Genomic DNA, 19,584 nt, shown 5'->3' on the forward strand with positions numbered 1-19,584 from the left:
CTCCACCAATGCAAATATCTCTAGTCTGTATTTTAGGAGCATCCCTGTGGGGATGGAGTAGAGGGGAGAGGAGTATGGGGATTGAGAGGCTGTTCCAAGTGGGAGAAGCAGACTGGGAGCATGGGATGCAGGCCCTGTGGTGTGGTGGGGAGAGGGTCAGGGGTGCTGGCTGTCGCTGGGTGTGGGGAGCAGAGGTTTGGGTGTGATCTGGAACTAGAGGATGTACAGTTGTGGCCATAGGATTGGGGGGAAACGCTCCATGGTCCAGGACAGAGTCAGTGCTTGAGGTGTGTACTGGATGCTAAGATGGAGGGGTCAGGGGCCTATGAGGTCAGGGGGCCCCAGAGGATGTCTCAGAGCTACCAGAGGGAAGGGAGTCCCAGGGGAAGATGGACGAGGAGCACACAGAGGAAGGAGAAGAGGACAGAAAGGCGCAGGTCCCTCTGGAGTGGTGTCACCGGGGACAGGCAAGATGACAGAGCCCCAGGGAGGCCGGCGGTTGGCTAAGGAGCCTCCGTGGCTATGAGTTTGAGCTGTGCGTGTGAGAGGACAAGTCCTTAGAGTGTGTGTCTTCCTGGGGTCCCTAGGCAGAGGGTCAGCAGGGACCTGGTGTGGAGGTTGTCTGGAGCTCCAGTGTGAGCTGTGGGGCCCCCCTGAGCGTAGAGCCCAGGCCAGGGGCCAAATGGGAACCGGCTGCTTAGCGCTCCAGGCGGGAACGTCCCTCTGTGGAGGCCCCAGGAGGCCCCCTGTGACTCCGGGGCGCGAGGGTGGCTGGCCCAGGTCACAACCACGCGGGTCTGGCGAGGCCAACCAGGGCAGAGGCTGTGCCCTCGGCCCCGGATCGCAGTGACCTCGGCAGCCCCTGAAGCCCGGAAGCGGGTGCACCATTGGACCCCCGCGAAGCACTGTCCCGACGCGGCGCGCGCTGTCGCGATCCGGCGGCGGTGACGTGGCGGGGCGGGGCCTGAGTGGCCGCGGCGGCCGTGGCGGCGGCGCGACCGAGCATCCCGGCGGCGCCTGGCCACCGGAGGTAACGGGCCGGGCGGGGCTGGCCGGGGGCGGCGGGGCCGGAGCTGGGGCCGGGGTCACGTCCCGTACTAGGCCAGCGTTCTGTGTCGCCGCCGCCGCCGCCGGCGGGATGCGGGCCGGAAGCGGTGGGCCGGGGCCGCGCTAGAGACGCTGCGGGCCAGAGGGTGACGCTGTGTGTAGGAGAGGGACCTGGAGCTGGAGGGGTGACCCCAGGGGTGTGGGAGACCCTGAGTCTAAGACTGTGTGTGTGAAAAAGTCCGTGCGAGAGACCTGAGTGTGATGGTGACTTTGTGAGTGCGCAAGACCCTGAGTGTGAGGACGAGGCTGCGAGTGTGTGTGTGTGAGTGAGTGAGGGAGGCCCGAGGTGTGAGGGTGACTGCGAGAACCCGAGCGTGACGGTGACTAGGACTGTGGTGGGTTCCTGAGAGAGACAGGTGTGAGGGTGACTCCGTGAGTGTGAGAGACTCAGTGAGAGTGGCCCTGAGTGTGAGACTGTGACTGCGAGCTGCTCCTAGTGTGTGAGTGTGAGCACAGGAAGACACAGGAGGGTGACATGGAGGGCGAGGGAGCCGGGCGCTCAGGGTACGTGTGTCGAGTTTCCTGGGGCAGCTGCAGGAGTCTGTCCTAAGTGGGGCTGTTGGGCCTGGGTATGCTGCGCCTCTGCTACAGCTCTTTTGAATGTTTCCACGTGCTGTCGTCTCGTGTGACCATCTCATGTCATAAATGGCAGGAGAGACATGTGAGACGTTCTGAAATTCTTTGCTGGGCACTAAACAAACATGTTGTGTAATGATCTGTATAAATCGGAATCAGAATTTAATTTAATGTGTTTTTGAGTGCCCCTCATATGCACTGGGCTGTGTGTTTGGTGACAGAGTTAAAAAGAATTTAGTCTCTGCCCTTGATTGGAAGGGAAACTGCAGCCAGCTCCTCTAGCATGGCCCTAGAAGAAAGCCCGGCCATCTGTGTCTTATCGCTGAGCTGCTCCCTGATTTCAGATCTGGGAGGAACAGACTAGAAAGCCTCCACCTCTTTTTGCTGGCTGTGAGCCCTTTAGGAAAGTGCTGAGGCTGCCCACATTACTAAGGTCCCATGTGATAGTGGCTTTTGCCTCCCAGCTTTGCTCTCAGATGGTCAGGTTGTTCTATTAGATTTTCCTTTCTCAGTAAACACATGGAAAACCACCAGCCTGTTTTCTACCCTTGTCCTCCCCTTGTCCTCCTTCCCTGTTTGGCTGTGACATATTTTTATTGCAGAGCAAACACATAGACCAGTTAATGTGACTGATCTCCTTGGAACTTCTTGGTAGAGGAAATTTCCAGACTTCTGTGCTTCCTGTTGTAGTCTTTAGGGTGCAGATCTCTTTCTACAAAAGTTAGTGCTCCCAGGACCTGGGACTGGGGACTAAGCACTTTGGAGTTGCCCAGGCGATCATGGTTTGAGATGACAAAGTTAGTTCTCTGACTGGTTTGGGCTGGTTGCTTCAGATAACCTCCCCTGTGGGTGTGATGTAACTTCTTAGTTGTTAGGCTGCCCCTGATGCGTGTGTAAAATTTAGATTTTTATAAAGGGAAATAATACTGCTACTTAGTTTATTTTTTGATCAGTTATCTCTCACTCTGTTGCAGAGATTACATGGCCAAGACAGGCAAGTGGAATTAGGCCTTGCCACCAAGACTTCGTCGTCTTAGTACCTGACCGATTTTTGATGAGGTGGCTTTTGACAGTGTGATGTTCGCTTATTTCTTGACAGGTGACTATTGTTTCTGTTAACTTTCTTTTATTATTGTGATTTATAAAGTTTAGTTATTTGTATACAATATGTACATAATACCATAAAAAGAATGGCTCACACATAATTAACAATTGTTTTTTGGTATTACATGTCATGTAACACTGTAATTAATTATAAAATCAAATGATCACTTTCTAAAGCGTAACTGTGGCAGTTTCTAGTTAAACATTTTTGACATGATGTTATTAAAAAGAAATAAGAACTGTACCACTTGGCTGAGTTTATGAAAAAAAGAAAGAAAGAAAGAAAAGGAAAGAAATACAAAACAAAGCCAGAGAAAAGACTAGGGAACAAATACTGTTGAAATGAGGATTTCTTACCTACTATGATTGGGAGCTGAATTTATCTGGAATTTCCTTATATTCTAGGTTAAAAAACAAATACAAAGGGCCACGTAATTTGTGTTATTTGATAAAAAGAAGAATATATTTATTTTTTAAGTTCAAGCATGTAAAATAATGCATACTCATTGTGGAAAATATAAAACTCACAGAAGTGTAAATAAGTCTTCTAGGTTTTCAACACCGGTTAAGATTTTGTTATATGGTATTTCTCTGTGATATGGTGAAATATATGCTTATTTGGTTTTCCTCTTCATTTCCTGGCATTCCGGTCATAAAATCCTCGGTATCTCCAAAGGGATGTCTTTCTGTATGATAATGAGTTGACTGCTGGCTGACTGCCTGCCCCTAGGTAGCTAATGAATGGGGGCTGGTCAACAGAAAGATTAGAGCTGGATTAGAGGGTTAAGACTTTCAACCCCAACCCCCAACTTTCAAGGAGGGAAGAGTGGCTTAATCACTCATGCTTAAGTAATGAAGCCTCCTTAAAAACTCAAAAGGGGCAGTGCCTGTGGCTCAAGGAGTAGGGTGTCGGCCACATATACTAGGGGTGGTGGGTTCAAACCCGGCCTGGCCAAAAAGAAAAAAAAAGCCTCAAACAAACAAACAAAAAAAACTCAAAAGGACAGGGTTTAGAGAGCTTCTGAATAGCTGAACATTTGGAAGTTCCTGGAGGGAGGTTCACCTTGGGAGTGCTTGGAGCTCCAGGACCCTTCCTCCATGGCCTTGATCTATGCTGCTTCATCTGTATCCTTTGTAACATCCTTAATAATAAACTAGTAAATGTATGTATTTCCTGGAGTTCTATGAGCTGCTGTAGCAAATGAATTGAACCCAAAGACAGGAGTGTGGTGGGGGTGTTGGGGAGTGTCTTCAGAACCCCAAATTGAAGCAGGTCTGTCAGAAGTTTTGGAGGCCTGGACTTGCACTGGTGTCTGAAAGTGGGGTGGGAGGCAGTCTTGGGGACTGAACCTTTAACCTGGGTGATCTGACTCTATCTCTAGGTGGACAGTGTTGGAATTGAATTAAGTGATACCAGCCCGTGTCCGCTGCAGAAATGATTGCTTGCTTGGTGGTGGGGAAGAACCTCCACACATTTGATCGCTGAGTTTCCTATGTTGATTGTTGGGGTGGTGTGAGAGCAGTGGAAGAATGGTTTGAACTTTTTCAAATAATCTCAATGACATTTTTTCCTAGTCTTTATCAAAGGAGTTTCTAAATCCAGTTTTTAAAACTTTCTTTGTGATTGAAATTTGATACATTTTTTTTTCTAAAAATTGCATGGAACTGTTTCATGGTTAAATTTTCATAAGGAAATTAGAGTGGTCTTTTATCACATTCCTTTATTACCTGCTGCAGGAAGGAGTGTGGAAAATAGCATGAAAACTTGTTAGAAAACAAGTAGGGCTTAACACTGGTTTTTCAAAACAGGACCTTATAAGGTACACTGAATGATTTAATAGAAAGTATTTTCTGGCCAGGCATGGTGGCTCATGCCTGTAATCCTAACACTCTGGGAGGCTAAGGTAGGTGGATTGCTCTGAGCTCAGGAGTTCCAGACCAGCCTGAGCCAGAGCAAGACCTTGTTTCTTTTTTTTTTGCAAGACCTTGTTTCTACAAAAAATAAAAAAAAGCCAGGTGTTGTGGTGGGGCATGTAGTCCCAGCTATTGGGGAGGCTGAGGCAAGAGAATTGCTTGAGCGCTAGAGTTGGAGGTTGCTGTGAGCTATGATGTCACAGCACTCTACCAAGGTCAACAAAGTGAGACTCTGTCTCAATAAAAAAAAATAAATAGATAAAATAAAGAAACTATTTTCTTTTTTTTGTAGAGACAGAGTCTTACTTTATGGCCCTCGGTAGAGTGCCATGGCCTCACACAGCTCACAGCAACCTCCAACTCCTGGGCTTAAGCGATTCTCTTGCCTCAGCCTCCCAAGTAGCTGGGACTACAGGTGCCCGCCACAACGCCCGGCTATTTTTTGGTTGCAGTTTGGCCGGGGCCGTGTTTGAACCCGCCACCCTGGGTATATGGGGCCGGTGCCTTACCAACTGAGCCACAGGTGCCGCCCATAAAGAAACTATTTTCTTTTTCTTTTCTTTTCTTTTTTCTTTTTTTTTGAGACAGAGTCTTACTCTTTTTCCTGGGTAGAGTGTTGTGCTATCATAGCTCACAGCAACCTCAAACTCTTGAGCTCAAAGCGATCCTTTTGCCTCAGCCTCCCAGGGACTACAGGTGTGTACCACAAGGCCCAGCTAGTTTTTGCTTTTGCTCAGGCTGGTCTCCAACTCTTCAGCTCAAGCAGTCCACCTGCCTTGGCCTTCCAGAGTGCTAGGATTACAAGTGCGAGCCACCGTGCCCCCAGTAGAAACTATTTTCTTTTCTTTTTTTTTTTTTTTTTGTGGTTTTTGGCCGAGGCTGGGCTTGAACCCACCACCTCCAGCATATGGGACTGGCGCCCTATCCCTTTGAGCCACAGGCGCCGCCCAAGTAGAAACTATTTTCAACAGTGATTGTAGAAACTCCAGTGGTAGACAAAGAGTCTGAGAGACTGATACTGAGTTATCTTCACATACCAGCTTCTCTTATCAATTGAATAAAAATCAAAGACAAAAGGATGGCTAACTCAGGAGGGTGATCTGGTAGAATTTTGATGACTATCTTCTAATACAGCCCATCTAGCTGGAAATAATGTCTTAATTATTGGACCCTTGAATCAGCAATTTTCATCCCATTCTTACAGAGGGTCTGCAGATCTACTCTGTGGGGACAGGATAGACAACACCAACACCTCTCACTCAGGTATAGACTGCTTTTTGGTATGTACATAAATATTCTTGTGCCTAATTAAATGTAAATTAATTCAAACCTTTACTAAAATCATAGTAGCTTTGTGTCATTATTTCTTCTTTTGTATTTTTTTCTTCATCGACTGTTACCCATAGGACAGTACCTTGATAGAAAATATTTGATGTTAATGTTGTCTTTTATAAGTGTTCACATGGTGTTTTTCCCTCCTTTTACTTGTAACTTATGTCTTTATATGTACACTGGATTTCTTTCTTTCTTTTTTCTTTTTTTTGGAGGCAGAGTCTTACTATGTCGCCCTTGGTAGAGTGCTGTGGTGTCACAGCTCACAGCAACCTCAAACTCTAAGGCTGAAGCAGTTCTCTTGCCTCAGCCTCTCAAGTAGCTGGGACTATAGGTGCCAGCCACAACGCCCGTTTTTTTTTTTGTTTTGTTTTGTTTAGCAGGCTCGGGCCAGGCTCTAACCCACTAGTCCTGGAGCATGTGGCCGGCACCCTAACCACTGAGCAACGGGTGCCCATTCCTGACAATATCTTTTAATTGATGTGTCTAGATCATTTACATTTAATGTAATTATTAGTGTAATTGTATTAAAATTGCCATCTTGTTTGTTTTTTCTATTTGTTCTGAGTGTTCTTTTTAGCTTTTTTCTTCTTTTGCTGCCTACTTTTGGATTATGTATTTTATCTTCACTGTTAGCTCATTATTTATACCTCTTCTTTTAAATTTTATAATGGTTGTTCTAGTTTTATAAAATGAATCATTAATTATATCTACCTTTAAATGTTATATGGCTTCATATGTAATATAAGAAATTTACAATATAACTAAGAAAATGCCAGGAAGGCTATGTTAACCAATGTGATGAAAATATGTCAAATGGTATATAAAACCAGTGTATGGTGCCCCATAATCGCATTAATGTACACAGCTGTGATTTAATAATAAAAAAAAGCTTTAAAAAAAAAAAAAGAAAAGAAATTTACAATAGCATGCTCCGAATTCTTCCTTCTTATCTTTTGTTCTACTGTTTTCAGACATTTTCCTTATACATATTCCACGTGGGTCATTATAAAAGTTTTGAGATAACACAAAAATCAAGACATATAAAAATCAGGGTCATGTATGGTGGCTCATGTCTATAATCCCAGCACTCTGGGAGGCTGAGGCTGGTGGATAGCCTGAGCTCAGAAGTTAGGGTCCAGCGAACAAGAGTGAGACCCCATTGCTACAAAAAATAGAAAAACTAGCCAGATGTGGTGGCAGGTGCCTGTAGTCCCAGCTACTAGGGGGAGGCTGAGGCAAGAGGCTCACTTGACCTCAAGAGTTAGAGGTTGAGGCAAGAGAATCCCTTGAGCCCAAGGGTTAGAGGTTGCTGTGAGCTATGGCAGTCTACCAAGGGCAACAAAGTGAGACTTTGTCTCCAAAAAAGAAGAAGAAAAGAAACGTAAAATCCATGCAGATGAAAACAATTGGAGCCCTCTGAGCAACACCATAATCCAAGCAAGTAGAAACTTGCATGGTTGGGTCAGAAAGGATATTTGTCAACTGTGTTTTTTGGAAGTGAAATAATGGACCATAACACAGTCTGTCTCAAAACTTTTTTTTTTTTTTTTTGTAGAGACAGAGTCTCACTGTACCGCCCTCGGGTAGAGTGCCGTGGCGTCACACGGCTCACAGCAACCTCCAACTCCTGGGCTTAAGCGATTCTCTTGCCTCAGCCTCCCAAGTAGCTGGGACTACAGGCGCCCGCCACAACGCCCGGCTATTTTTTGGTTGCAGTTTGGCCGGGGCTGGGTTTGAACCCGCCACCCTCGGCATATGGGGCCGGCGCCCTACTCACTGAGCCACAAATGACCCATGGGCGGCGCCTGTGGCTCAGTGAGTAGGGCGCCGGCCCTATATGCCAAGGGTGGCGGGTTCAAACCCAGCCCCGGCCAAACTGCAACAACAAAAAAAAAATAGCTGGGTGCTGTGGCGGGCGCCTGTAGTCCCAGCTACTCGGGAAGCTGAGGCAAGAGAATCGCTTAAGCCCAGGAGCTGGAGGTTGCTGTGAGCTGTGTGATGCCACAGCACTCTACCAAGGGGCCATAAAGTGAGACTCTGTCTCTACAAAAAAAAAAAAAACAAAAAAAAACTTTTATAATGACCCACATGTAAGTCCACAATTCATTGTGACTATTTTTACTTTAGGCAGTCAATTATATTCTAAAGTAATTAAAAATAAGGAAAAATGTGTATTTTTATATTTGCCTCCTACTATTTAATATTGCCTCACAGCTCTTAGATGCTCTGTTCTATATTTTTTCACCTTTTTCCATTTTGACTCTTATGGTTTTCATTGCTCTGCTGAAATTACACATTAGTTTTTGCAGGATGTCTTTTTTTTTTTTTGAGACAGGGTCTCACTCTGTCGCCCTGGCTAGAGTACAGTGGTGTTATCATAGAACATTGCAACCCTGAAATTTCTTTTCTTTCTTTTTTTTTTTTAGAGACAGAGTCTCACTTTATTGCCCTTGGTAGAGTGTCTGGCATCATAGCTCACAGCAACCTCCAGATCTTGGGCTTAGGTGATTCTCTTGCCTCCCCCTCCTGAGTAGCTGGGACTACAGGCACCTGCCACAACACCTGGCTATTTTTTGTTGCAGTTTGGCTGGGGCCAGGTTTGAACCCATCTTGATATATGGGGCCGGCACCCTACCCACTGAGCCACGGGTGCCATCCATTAATCATAGTTATTTTAAATTCCCTGTTTGATGTTTCCACTATCTGGATCATTTCTAAGTCTGGTCCTATTTATTACTTTCCCTCTTTATTTATTTATTTATTTTGAGACAGAGTCTCAAGCTATTGCCTTGGGTAGAGTGCTACGGCGTCATAGCTCACAGCAGCCTCCAACTCTTGGGCTCAAGCGATCCTCTTGCCTCAGTTTTTCTATTTTTAGTAGAGACGGTGTCTTGATTTTGCTTAGGCTGGTCTTGAACTCGTGAGCTCAAGCAATCCACCTGCCTTGGCCTCCCAGAGTGCTAAGATTACAGGTGTGAGCCACTGCACCCAGCCCTGATTACTTTGCCTCCTGATAATGGGTTGTTTCTCTTGCTTTTTTGTGTTGCTTGAGTGAGGAGGGGGGCTAGCCTGAGCTCAGGAGTTAGGGTCCAATTTGTTATTGATTGCTAGACATAGCATACAGAACAGTGGGAATTGAGGTGTGTAATATTTATTCTGGGAAATAAATACCCTCTTCTTTTTTTTTTTTTTTTTTTTTTTTTTTTTGTGGTTTTTGGCCGGGGCTGGGTTTGAACCCGCCACCTCCGGCATATGGGACCAGCGCCCTACTCCTTGAGCCACAGGTGCTGCCCAAATACCCTCTTCTTTTATTAGGCTGTTAGTACAGGAGTTTGAGTCCATTAATCAGGAGTTGAGTTGTGCTTGGGTTTCGTTGTTGCTATGGTTACCTTAGGTACACCAACAACTTCAAATTCCTCTGGTGTTTTTTTGCCAGCTTAAGATGATTTGCTGGAGGGAAGTTTTTTCTCAATATTTATGCTCCACCCTCAGCTTTAAGCCTTCCTTTTGCACCCCTGCCTCAGTCCACAGCCTTAGTTGTGGAGCACTTTTCTTGGGTGTTGGCTAACTTGGTGATGAGAAGCAGGAGGTTTCTCCGGTGTCGTGGTTCAGCCTCAGTCTCAGGCAGACCCTTGTTTCTTTGGGTCTCAGGGGTGTATTTCTCTGGGTGATTCTGCTGCTCCTTCAGAGGTAAGATACTTCTAATGGTCTTGGCCAGAATTTCCTGCCCCTCCTCTGGGCATAGAGGGTTTTTTCCTTTTACTCTGGCACAGCCACTTTGGGAGTGACAGAGTTTGCTGCTCTTTCCCCAGGGGTTTATAATTTTTATTCTTTTTTTTTTTTTTTTTGGCCGGGGCTGGGTTTGAACCCGCCACCTCCGACATATGGGACCGGCACCCTACTCATTGAGCCACAGGCGCCACCTATAATTTTTATTCTTGCAAGGTGAAGGTTCTTCGTATCTTTCCTCCTCCAGGCCAGCCCTTTGAGAGAGGCTTTTTCTGATCTTCTGTCCAGGATTTCTTGTGAACACTCACTGCAGTCCGTGGAGAAAAACCTCTGAGTGCCTCCTGCTAACCAGTATTTTTTTTTTGGCCGGAGCTGGGTTTGAACCCAGCACCTCTGGTATATGGGGCTGGTACCCTAATCCTTTGAGCCACAGGTGCCACTCACTAACCAGTATTTGACATTTGGTAATTTGCTAAAGTTGTACCTGAATTCTCACCCTCCTGAATGATAGGGGCTGTTGTTCTCCCACTGCCACAGGTGAGATAGAGCTTGTATCTCTTTTTCATTGGCGGTAGCTCCTCCATCTTTCCTTCAGGTAGCTCCAATGAGGTAGTTTCAGTCTAATTGGTTACCCTCAGCTTCCTTTTTTTTTTTTTTTTTTAAATTGAGACAGAGTCTCACTTTGTCACTCTTGGTAGAATGCCATGGCATCATAGCTCATAGCAACCTCAAACTCTTGGGCTTAAGCGATTCTCTTGCCTCAGCCTCCCAAGTAGCTGGGATTACAGGTGCCCACCACAACACCCAGCTATTTTGTTGTTGTCATTGTTGTTCAGCCGGCCGGGCTGGGTTTGAACCTGCTGGCCCTGGTGTATGTGGCTGGCGTCCTAATCACTAAGCTACAGGAGCTAAGCCAGCTATTTTGTTTTTGTTTAGCAGGCCTGGGCTGGGTTCGAACCTACCAGCCCTGGAGCATGTGGCTGGCACTTTAACCACTGAGCTACGGACGCCCAACCTAACCTCAACTTTCTGATAGCTTTAAGAAAAATTATGGTTAGGGCGGCACCTGTGGCTCAGTGAGTAGGGCGCCGGCCCCATATGCTGAGGGTGGTGGGTTCAAACCCAGCCCCGGCCGAACTGCAACAAAAAAATAGCTGGGCATTGTGACGGGCGCCTGTAGTCCCAGCTGCTCGGGAGGCTGAGGCAAGAGAATCACATAAGCCCAAGAGCTGGAGGTTGCTGTGAGCCGTGCGACGCCACGGCACTCTACCGAGGGCAGTAAAGTGAGACTCTGTCTCTACAAAAAAAAAAGAAAAAAATTACGGTTTTATGGATTATCTAGCTTTTTTTGTCATTGGAGTGACAGTGGTGCCTTCTCAAGCTTTCTATATCTTTCTACATCTTCAGTGGAAACTAGAAGTTGAGGATTTTTCATTTTTATTTTTATTTTATTTTTTTAGAGACAGAGTCTCACTTTATCGCCCTTGGTAGAGTGCCGTGGCGTCACAGCTCGCAGCAACCTCCAACTCTTGGGCTTAGGCGATTCTCTTGCCTCAGCCTCCCGAGTAGCTGGGACTACAGGCGACTGCCACAAAGCCTGGCTATTTTTTTGTTGCAGTTTGGCTGGGGCTGGGCTTGAACCCCCCACCCTCAGTATATGGGGCCGATAGCTTGAGCTCACAGTTCAAGATCAGTCAGAGCAGGGCGGTTCCACTGAGCCACAGGTGCCGCCCTGCTCTGACTGATCTTGAACTGTGAACTCAAGCTATCCACCTGCCTAGGCCTCCCAGATTGCTGGGATTACAAGCGTGAGCCCCACTGTGCCTGGTCTGAGGACTTTTCATTTTATACTAGATTTTATCTTCCAGTGAAATGAGTTTACCTCTCTCCTTCTCATCCTTATTTTCAGAATTTGTCTTTTAGCAATGTTAACCCCATTGAGGAAGGCCTCACTTCTTTTTTTTTTTTTTTTTTTTTTTGAGACAGAGTCTCACTCTGTTGCCCCAGCCTAGAGTGCTGTGGCATCATTATAGCTCACTGCAGCCTCAAACTGCTAGGTTCATGTGATCCTCCTGCCTCAGCTTCCCAAGTAGCTGGGACTATAGGTGCCCGGCCCCATGCCTGGCAAGTTTTTCTGTTTTTAGTAGAGACAGGGTCTCACTCTTGCTCAGGCTGGTCGTGAACTCCTGAGCTCAAAAAATCCTCCCTCCTTGGCCTCCCAGAGTGCTAGGATTATAGGAGGGAGCTACTATGCCAAGCCAGGCCTTATGTTTTGTTGTTGTTGTTGTTCTTGCAGTTTGGCTGGGGCCGGGTTCGACCCCGCCACCCTCAGTATATGGAGCCGGTGCCCTACTCACTGAGCCACAGGCGCCGCCCCAAGGCCTTATGTTTTATGTAAGTTTTGTCTAATTTGCTCCTCACAAAAGATCAGTGAGGCTGTTTGGGAAGGTAGCTATTATCTTAGTCTTACCTCCAGAAAAACTAAAGGTCAGAGAAGGGTGAGATACAGCTAGCTGGTTGGTGAGTTCTGTTCTCTGCCTGTGGAGCTTCTGATCTCTTGTCAGTCTCATTTCCATGCTGCCACATCCTGTGGTTGTTCTAGGAGGGCCCGGTCTTGTTCACTGCCTTGTCCCCAGCACAGAGCCTAGCATAATGTAGGTTCTCGGCAGAATTCGTAGAGGTGTGTGATGTAAGCTTTAGATGTACAAGGGAGCTGAGGGTTAGCCTTAGGTTTGTGTGGCCAGTCCAGGCTGCGACTCATTTATCTGTCCTCAGGGAGCTGCTGGAGTTATATTACCACTCTGTTCTTGGGTGTTTAGCAAAGAGGTAGAGACTTCACTTTGACAGGCTCTTGGTGACAGTTGCATTGTATTACTGAATGAAAAGAAAGAGACCTCATCTGCCCTTGGTTGTATGTGATGCTGCCTCTCTCTTTGGCTAAAGGAAGAGTCCTTCCCCTTTCAGCTGCAACCTTGTCTCTCATTCAGGTGCTGGGACAGAGATGTGAAGCAAGAGGTCTTGTGGGGGCAATGACTGTGCCCTACTTCTTTAAAAAAGGCCATTGGGGGGCGGTGCCTGTAGCTCAATGGAGTAGGGCGCCTGCCCCACATGCCGGAGTTGGCAGGTTCAAACCCAGCCCTGGCCAAAAGCTGCAAAAAAGAAAAAAAAAAAGCTACTGGGTAGTTTTATCAGTGTATAAGACAAACTTGATAAAGCCATAACAGACATCAGTGCCAGACTGTACAATTACAAAGCGGATGAATACCTAGTAGTTCCGACCCCTCCCATCAGCAAGGCTCTGATTGACTAGGGGAAGCTAGAGTGGTCTCTGGAGTCGGGTTTCTCTGCTCATCTCTGTTGAGTTGGGCAGAAAAGATAATCCAGGTCTCTTTCACCAGACTCGGCATGAACATATAGACTTCCTAGCTGTTCATTAGATTTGTTCCCATGGGGTGGGGGCTCACCTGACACACAGGTGAAAACAACTTTGTTTCCACATGCCTGCATAGGGAAATCTGTGTGGCTTGGTGCCAGGAGTGAAAGGAAAAGTGGTGCTGCCTTAAAGCTCGGTCTCCTCTAAGCAGAGGTAGCCTGCCTCAACTCTTCTGGGGCTGGGGAAGGCTTACTAGTATCCCAGAGGAGTTTTCTCCCTTGGTGTGGGGTCCAGACTCTGGTAGGGGTCTGAAACAGGTAGGGCAGGATTCACTCTCGAGTGGCTATAGGTCCCTTTCTTTGAGCTCCATGAGGCCAAGTTCTGGCACATACAACTTTGTTGAATAGATAAAAGACTCCTGGCAAGATGAGGGACTGATCCTGTTCTTACCCCGGAAGTTATACTTGTGACCTTAAAGGAGGTCACAAGTATAACTTGTGAGTGGGAATCAAATGGCTTACTAGATTCCTTTCTCCAGAAGGTGAGGTGGGATCGGGCTATCTGAAGACTTACCTGGTACAAGAATTAGGGAAGGGGAAGGTCATACTGGGTTCAAGGTCAAGAAGTTACTTATTGGCTCAGCGCCTGTGGCTCAAGCAGCTAAGGCGCCAGCCACATACACCTGAGCTGGCGGGTTCAAATCCAGCCTGGGCCCGCCAAACAACAATGACGGCTGCAACCAAAAAATAGCCAGGCGTTGTGGCGGGCACCTGTGGTTCTAGCTACTTGGGAGGTGGAGGCAGGAGAATCATTTGAGCCCAGGAGTTGGAGGTTGCTGTGAACTGTGATGCCACGGCACTCTACCCAGGGCGACAGCTTGAGGCTCTGTCTCAAAAAAAAAAAAAAAAAAGTTGCTTGTTTTCCTTTGACAGATGATGGCAAATTAGCCACAGGTTAGAGTGTCCCCTGGATGTCCTTTCTCCTTCTTGTCTTAATATGTAATCCCTTTCTTCTGGGTACTTTGGGGGAAAGAAAGGTCTTGACTGGACAAGCAGCATTGTGAGGACCAAGGTGAGTGTTGTAGATACGGTGATACTCAGGTGTGATATTCATGAGGGACCTTTCCTTGGTGTAGTCTCTGTAATAGTGACATGATCTTCTCTTAGCATCTTTCTAGCCCTTCCCACAACCTATTTGTGTGTGTTTTTTTTTTTTTTTTTTGCAGTTTTTGGCCAGGGCTGGGCTTGAACCCACCACCTCTGGCATATGGGGCCGGCGCCCTATCTCTTTGAGCCACAGGCGCCACCCCTTACTTGTGTTTTTTACCTGTCTGAAAGTAGCTGCAGATGTTTTCTCATGTGGCTGGACACTGCAGAAGTCCCTGTTTATGTTCCGGATGAAGGAGTGGGCAGGATTACCTGAGAATGGATGCATAGAGGTCTTTCAGGCTGGTGAGGGCTATGTACCTGGTACATGTACTCTGGTCTTCTCTGCAAGGCAGGTTTATAGGTTTTAAGCTGGTAAGAAGAGAACATAAGTCACCTCAGGGAGAATCAGGCTATGGAAACCTAATGCCAGCCTACTCCAGGCACCAAGACAGGTACCTCTCATTGGAGGCTGTCATGGTATCTTTCTTAGGAGCAGTGAAGATCTGTTCTCCTGTGTCCTATGGTGGGACCTGGGAAAGGCCTATTATATTTCAGGCTGTATGCATGACATGTTGTTCCTAGATAGGAGGTAGGCAGGGAAACCTGGTGTAAACCAGAGCCTCACCAGCTCCTGCCCTAGACTGACATACTTGTGTTCTTTGCCAGGCCACAGAAAACACAGGTGTGCAGGAAGCATTTGCCATGGAAGCCAGGGAGCTTGGGAGTTCCACACCCACCTACCATCTCATTCCTGAGGCCGGCCCACCTAGGATGGAAGAAGATGTGGGCTCATCACCTCAAAAGTCCCGAGAAACTATGCAACTAAAGAAGGAGATCTCCCTGCTAAATGGGGTTAGCCTGGTGGTGGGCAACATGATCGGCTCAGGGATCTTTGTCTCACCCAAGGGTGTGCTGGTATACACTGCCTCCTATGGGTTGTCACTGGTTGTGTGGACCATCGGTGGGCTCTTCTCTGTTGTGGGTGCCCTTTGCTATGCAGAGCTGGGGACTACCATCACCAAGTCTGGAGCCAGTTATGCTTATATTCTAGAGGCCTTTGGGGGCTTCATTGCCTTCATCCGTCTTTGGGCCTCACTGCTAATTGTTGAGCCTACCAGTCAGGCCATCATTGCCATCACCTTTGCCAACTACATTATCCAGCCCTCCTTCCCCACCTGCGATCCACCCTACCTGGCCTGCCGTCTCCTCGCTGCTGCCTGTATATGTAAGTGGGGGCTGAGTGTGGGAGGATGTTGGGGGGTGCTGTGGGGTACTGTAATAATAGTACTTTATATTTGAATAGCATACTTTGTTTTTGGGGGGAGAAAGAGGAATGTTAACTTTTGAGGATGTAATTTTACCAGAGTCATTTGATCCTGAGTGATAAGTAAACATAAAGGATGGAGGTGGGAGAAGTTGGAATCTGTTTGTGGCTTTTAGTGCCTCTTATTCCTCTTTTGGCTGCCTCTGAGTTCTGTTCCCTGGTCTATGTGACAAGTTGGTACAGGTCTTGTATTTGTCTTGTCAGGTGTTTTGCTTTGAGTCAACATCACCGGTTGTAACTTAGCCCAGTAAAAAGCAGTATCGAGACCTTTATTCTGCTGCTTTAAAAAAAAACAAGCTTTATACCCTCAGCATTCATCTTAAACCAGTTTAAAGACATCTGTGAGAAAATAGACTTCTCTAGAGTATGGGAGTCCTACTGTATCGTCATGCAGACCCTCAGGACCCCCTCCTTCCTATCACTGCCACTCTTTTTGGCCTGTTCTAAGCAGCAGGCACCACACCAAAATGTCTTTTTCCCACTGGTGTTTCAGATTTCTTTACACTGACTTTGTAAACAAGCCTGCCTGCAGCCAGTAAGAAGAAGGTAGCTCCTACCTCACATTTGAGTTTCTGAGGATAGAACCTGAAAGATTTTAGTGCGTTCCTCTTTATTTTCCTTTTTCTCTTTTTTTTTTTGTAGTTTTTGGCCAGGGCTGGGTTTGAACCCACCACCTCCGGCATATGGGGCCGGCGCCGTACTGAGCCACAGGTGCCGCCCTCCTTTTTCTCTTATAGGGTAGTAAGGAGAGAAAATTGCTGTGAATTTATCCAGCCTAGCAGTGCCAGTGTTGATTTGAGAAATGGCACAGAAATCTGTGTTTCTTAGCACTGTGCTGCCAGAGCATTTTATTAACTTTGTTCTTTCCATATCTCTGGTTGCAAAAGCTTTGACAGTATATATAGTTTATCTACAGTGTTGAAATAGATTGAGAGTACCTTGGAGTTAGCAATAAAGCACTGTACGATACCCAGGCCTCCTGATTTTAAGGAATTTGTTAAAGCAAATCTTAAAGGGAACCTGTTTATATTCTTTGGGACAGTGAGGGGGAAACACATAGCCCTGGGAGGAGGAAAGATGGGTGCCTGGCTTTATGTCTGATAGGGTTTGGCCAGGAAAATGCTAGCCTGACTTAGCTCTTTTAAAAAAGCAATAACTTGGGCGGCGCCTGTGGCTGAGTCGGTAAGGCGCTGGCCCCATGTGCCGAGGGTGGTGGGTTCAAACCCAGCCCCGGCCAAACTGCAACAAAAAAATAGCTGGGCGTTGTGGTGGGCGCCTGTAGTCCCAGCTGCTCGGGAGGCTCAGGCAAGAGAATTGCGTAAGCCCAAGAGTTAGAGGTTGCTGTGAGCCGTGTGACGCCACAGCACTCTACCCGAGGGCGGTACAGTGAGACTCTGTCTCTACAAAAAAAAAAAAAAAAAAATGAAGTAAAAAAAAAAAACCAATAACTTTTTCCCTTGGGATAGTCCACAAAGCAAAACAAAACAAAACAGAAGGGGATAACTTTCTCGGCCAGGCTTGGTGGCTAAGGCCTGTAATCCTTGCACTTGTGGAGGCCCAAGCAGGGAGATTGCTTAAGGCCAGGAGAGCAAGAGTGAAACTCCATCTCTACTAAAAAAATAGAAAAATTTGCTGGGTGTTATGGCACATGTACTTATAGCTATTTAGGAGGCTGAGGCAGGAGGATTGCTTGAACGTAGGAGCTTGAGGTTGCAGTGAGCTATGTTGACACCTCTGTACTCTAGAGTGGGTGACCACGACGCCCTGTCTAAAAAAGGGAGGGGCATAATTTTCTGATTATAAAGCATGTACATTGAAGAGAAAACTGAATTACTCTCAGATCACTCATAACCTACCACCAAGAGTATTTTTTTTTTCTAAAAGGAGGAGTGGCGAGCACGGTAATCCTAATACTCTGGGAGGCCAAGGCAGGTGGATTGCCTGAGCTCACGAGTTGGAGATCAGCCTGAGCAAGAGCCAGATCCCATCTCTAAAAATAGCCGGGTGTTGTGGTAGGTGCCTGTAGTCCCAGCTACTCTGGAAGCTGAGGCAAGAGAATTTTTTGAGCCCAAGAGTTTGAGGTTGCCGTGAGCTATGACTTCATGGCACTCTACTGAGGGTGACAAAGTGAGACTCTGACTCAAAAGAAAAAAATAAATTTTATTTTTTATTTTTTAAGAAACAGTGTTTTGCTGTGTTACCCAGATTAGAGTGCAGTGGTATGATCTTAGCTCACTGCAACCTCAAATGCCTGGACTCAAGTGATCCTCCTGCCTCAGCCTCCTGAATAGCTAGGACTATAGATGTGTCCCTAGCTCATTTTTATTACGGAAGAGTACTTTGAATAGTTGAATAGTGTCTTTTTTTTTTTTTTTTTTTTTTTTTTTGTAGAGACAGAGTCTCACTGTACCGCCCTCGGGTAGAGTGCCGTGGCGTCACACGGCTCACAGCAACCTCTAACTCCTGGGCTTCCGTGATTCTCTTGCCTCAGCCTCCCTAGTAGCTGGGACTACAGGCGCCTGCCACAACGCCCGGCTATTTTTTTTTTTGTTGTTGCAGTTTGACCGGGGCTGGGTTTGAACCCGCCACCCTCGGCATGTGGGGCCGGCGCCCTACTCGCTGAGCCACAGGCGCTGCCCAGTTGAATAGTGTCTTTATTTTTCTTTTGTAGAATTGGCATTATACTTTGCTTATAACAACTTCATAGTCCCTTTTTTTTTTTTTTTTTGAGACAGAGTCTCACTCAGTTGCCCTGGGGTCTGCCATAACAACGGGCTACTTTTTTTCTATTTTTAGTAGAGACGGGGTCTCACTATGCTGAGGTTGGTTTCATACTCCCGAGTTCAGGTGATCTGCCTGTCTCTGCCTCCCAGAGTGCTAGGATTATAGGCGTGAGCCACCTTGCTCAGCCATATTCTGCTTTCTAAACTTAGTATATCATGGACTTTTCCCCATTTCTTGAAATGTTCTCTAAAAGCAACATTTTTTGGTGTTTTGTTATTAAACGGTAATAACTTGGACTTCATAGACTATTTGAAGAAAGCAGTAAAATACAATTAGAATTGCTTATGATTTTACTTCCCAGGCAACTGTTTTTATTTACTATTTGGGTGAAATACCTTCTAGTATTTTTTTTTGCAGTTTTTGGCTGGGGCTGGGTTTGAACCCACCACCTTCCGCATATGGAATGGCGCCCTACTCCTTTGATCCACAGATGCCGCCCCCGCCAGTATTTTTTTGGTGTTTGTATGCATACCTATCATTTTTTTCCTATTTTCTCATAGAGAGAATGTCTTGCTTTGTTGCCCAGGCTGGAGTACAGTGGTGTAATCATAGTTCATTATAGTCTCAAATTCCTGGGCTTAGGCAATCCTTGTTGCTCAGTCTCCTGGGTAGCTATAGGCAGGCTAATTTTTACATTTTTGGGTCTTGCTATGTTGCTCGGACTGGTCTTGAACTCCTGGCCTCAAGCGTTTCTCCTGCCTTGGCCTCCCAAAGTGCTGGGATTATGGGCATGAGCCACCATGCCTGTTCCCATATTTAAGTACCCTTGAGATATTTTGTAGTTTGTATACTGCTTTTTGTTTCTAGTTTTTGGGGGTTTTTTGGTGGGTTTTTCTTGTTCTACTTTGGAAGAAGTCTTGCTCTGTTGCCTGGGTTAGAGTGCAGTGGGGTCATCACAGCTCCCTGCAACTTCAAACTCTTGGGCTCAAGTAATCGCCTGCCCAGGCTGCTGAGTAGATGAAACTACAGGCACACACCACCACCAATTATTCTAAAAATTTAATATTTAATCTCTTACAGCAAATGTTTTTAGAAAACATGATTTGGGGACACATGTAGCATGGTGGTTCGGATCATAGCCCCACATGCCAGTCAGGGTTTGATTGCTAGCTTTACCTTTGACTAGCTCTTGACCTTGGAGAGTTAATTAACTGCTGCCTTCGTTTTTTTGTTTTTTTTTTTTTTGACTG

At 46.5% G+C, this 19,584-nt stretch overlaps 1 protein-coding gene across 4 annotated transcripts in view; it reads left to right on the forward strand.

Annotated features, from left to right (window-relative positions):
• Positions 1–483: 483 nt before the first annotated feature.
• The window catches only part of SLC7A6 (solute carrier family 7 member 6), a 44,259-nt gene continuing 25,158 nt past the window's right edge, over positions 484–19,584 (forward strand). Inside the window, exons 1-4 of one of the 4 annotated variants that reach the window (XM_053605125.1) lie at positions 484–1,030; positions 2,658–2,782; positions 5,906–5,981; positions 14,953–15,511. In XM_053605125.1, coding sequence (XP_053461100.1) covers positions 14,989–15,511 — 523 coding nt within the window. In that variant the 5' untranslated portion in view covers positions 484–1,030; positions 2,658–2,782; positions 5,906–5,981; positions 14,953–14,988. Of the gene's footprint in view, positions 1,031–1,097; positions 1,202–1,233; positions 1,612–2,657; positions 2,783–5,905; positions 5,982–14,952; positions 15,512–19,584 lie in introns of those variants that run through there. The other 3 variants (XM_053605151.1, XM_053605134.1, XM_053605145.1) reach the window with 3 other exon arrangements.

This window comes from Nycticebus coucang, chromosome 2 (genome assembly GCF_027406575.1).
Source record: "Nycticebus coucang isolate mNycCou1 chromosome 2, mNycCou1.pri, whole genome shotgun sequence".
Lineage (NCBI taxonomy): Eukaryota > Metazoa > Chordata > Mammalia > Primates > Lorisidae > Nycticebus > Nycticebus coucang.